At 36.2% G+C, this 2,102-nt stretch overlaps 1 protein-coding gene across 1 annotated transcript; it reads right to left on the bottom strand.

The window, feature by feature from the left end:
* Window positions 1-48: 48 nt before the first annotated feature.
* Window positions 49-1,371, bottom strand: CBG25777 (the record flags this gene model as incomplete). Its single annotated transcript, XM_045243158.1, has 2 exons — window positions 49-213; window positions 1,015-1,371. 2 exons carry the CDS (start codon window positions 1,369-1,371, stop codon window positions 49-51), a joined length of 522 nt encoding a protein of 173 aa, XP_045098597.1.
* Between the last annotated feature and the right edge of the window lie 731 nt (window positions 1,372-2,102).

The raw sequence follows: 2,102 nt of genomic DNA on the forward strand, positions 1-2,102 counted from the left end.
TGAAAATCGGATTCTGCATTCCTGAATCCTGTGGGACTTCTTTAGAATTCATCTCGAAATTTTCAGAATCCTGAAACTGAAGCCGTCTGACTGCCGATCGATAAGAAGGCGTGGGAATTTCAAAAACGAAGGATTCAGAAGTCGAAGGACCATTTGAGAAATTCTGATTGTCAGAATTTTGATAACTGACGTCATCACATGAATATTGAGATTCTGAAATTTGTTATTAAAAAGTTTCCAAAAAGTTACTGTACCTGTTTGATATGTCCCATTAATTGTCTCAAAATTTTCGGAAAATTGCCCATTTTGCTGATTTTCAGCATGGAAATATTGATTTTCAGAACCGACGTGCTCTAATTGAAATGCTATAGAAGTCGAGTAGTTTGTAATGTTCTGGAAAATTAATTTTCAATAATTCAGAAATTCCGAAGATTTGAAATTCAGTAATCTAGAGACCTATAAATTTTAAATTCTAAAAATTTCTAGAATAGAGGAATCTAGGAATTTGAAAATCTGGGAATCTGGGAATCTAGGAATCTAGAAACTCGTGTATCCAAGAATCCAAAAAGTCAAACAATCCCAAAAATCTTTAAAATTCCAAAAATCCCAAGAAACAAAAAAGTTCAAGAAACCCGATGATCCCCAAGGACCACAAGAATCCCAAGAATCCCAAAACCTCAGAAATCCCATAATTCCCATTTTTTCAAAATTTAAATTGAATGTAGTAATCAACCTCCCTGGACCTCTGAATCCCTGAATCCATGGATCCCTAAATCCCTGGATCCTTGGATCCCTAGATCGCTAGATTCCTGGATCCCTGAATCCCTGGATCCTTGGATCCTTGGATCCTTGGATCCCTTGATCCCTGAGTCCCTGGATCCCTGAGTCCCTAGATCTCTAGATCCCTGGATCCCTGAGTCCGTCGATATCTAGAAATCTAAGAATCCAGAAATCTGGAATTCAAGGAATCTAGGAATTTGAGAATATAGAATTTCAGAAACTCAAAAAGCTCACCTCCACAGGATTGGATCTATATTTCACAAATTCCTCTTTATACCAGTTTTTGGTTTCCTCCTTTAAATATTTCCAATTCTCCTTCACACTCATCCTCTCATCAAATAGACCATTTTCCCGTAATTTCGCCAAAATCCAAAATGAAAAATTCGAAGACATTGTTCCTTTTTCCTTTAATTCTTTCTCTTTTTCCAAATACGATTTTTTGACATCCGGCTGTAATCCTGTCCTCCAAATTTCAGAGATTTTTTTGCTCAATTCTTCATTCGATAGATTTTTGAATCGTTCTTCTAGAAATGGTCGCGAGTCTGAGAGCCAGAGTTTGAAAGCGGATTTGTGATTTTTTGAAGAACTCATTCTGAAAAATGAACATTGTTAGAAAAAGAGAAGGAGAGAGAGAGAGAGAGAGAGAGAGAGAGAGAGAGAGAGAGAGAGAGAGAGAGAGAGAGAACGATTTCCCCCTCAGAGTTCCATTAAACTTTAAGTTTATATATCTCGGTTCCTGTGAAAGATATGCAGAAACTGCCAACTGAAAAAATGTTCTTCGTATTATCAGTATCATTTTATCTGTTATTTACTTTTTGATATCTTTTGTAGGAACCGAAATATACGGATTTTTAATCGACACTTTGGGTGGCACTTTTCCAGAGTGGTTACCATAGTTTACCATTCTGACTCAAATTTTTTTCCAAAAAAAAAGGATATTCAGGAAACTTGAATTTTCAGGGAAATGTTTCAAAAATAGTGGATGAATCTCTGAAATTTTGCAAAATCGATTCAAAAAAAAATTCGATTTTGAAAGAAAATGAGGGAAACATAGCAAAAAGATGGTATTTTCGCGGTTTCTATAGCTCGAAACAATTATTTGATCTACCCAAAAATTGAAAATTTTTTGAAAATTTGAACTTCTGAACTTCTGAATATCCGAAGCAGATGGCGGGACGGCTGATAACTTGTCCCTAGAATGAGATATTCAGACAGTTTTAGTACCAAATGATAGATCTCGACAGGGCCCATCACGTCTATATCATTTAAGCCTGATTCCATTCCGGTAACATGCCGCAACCTGGGCTTGAATGACAATTTTC

The sequence above is a fragment of the Caenorhabditis briggsae genome (genome assembly GCF_000004555.2).
Source record: "Caenorhabditis briggsae complete genome, chrII, whole genome shotgun sequence".
In the NCBI taxonomy this organism is placed as follows: domain Eukaryota; kingdom Metazoa; phylum Nematoda; class Chromadorea; order Rhabditida; family Rhabditidae; genus Caenorhabditis; species Caenorhabditis briggsae.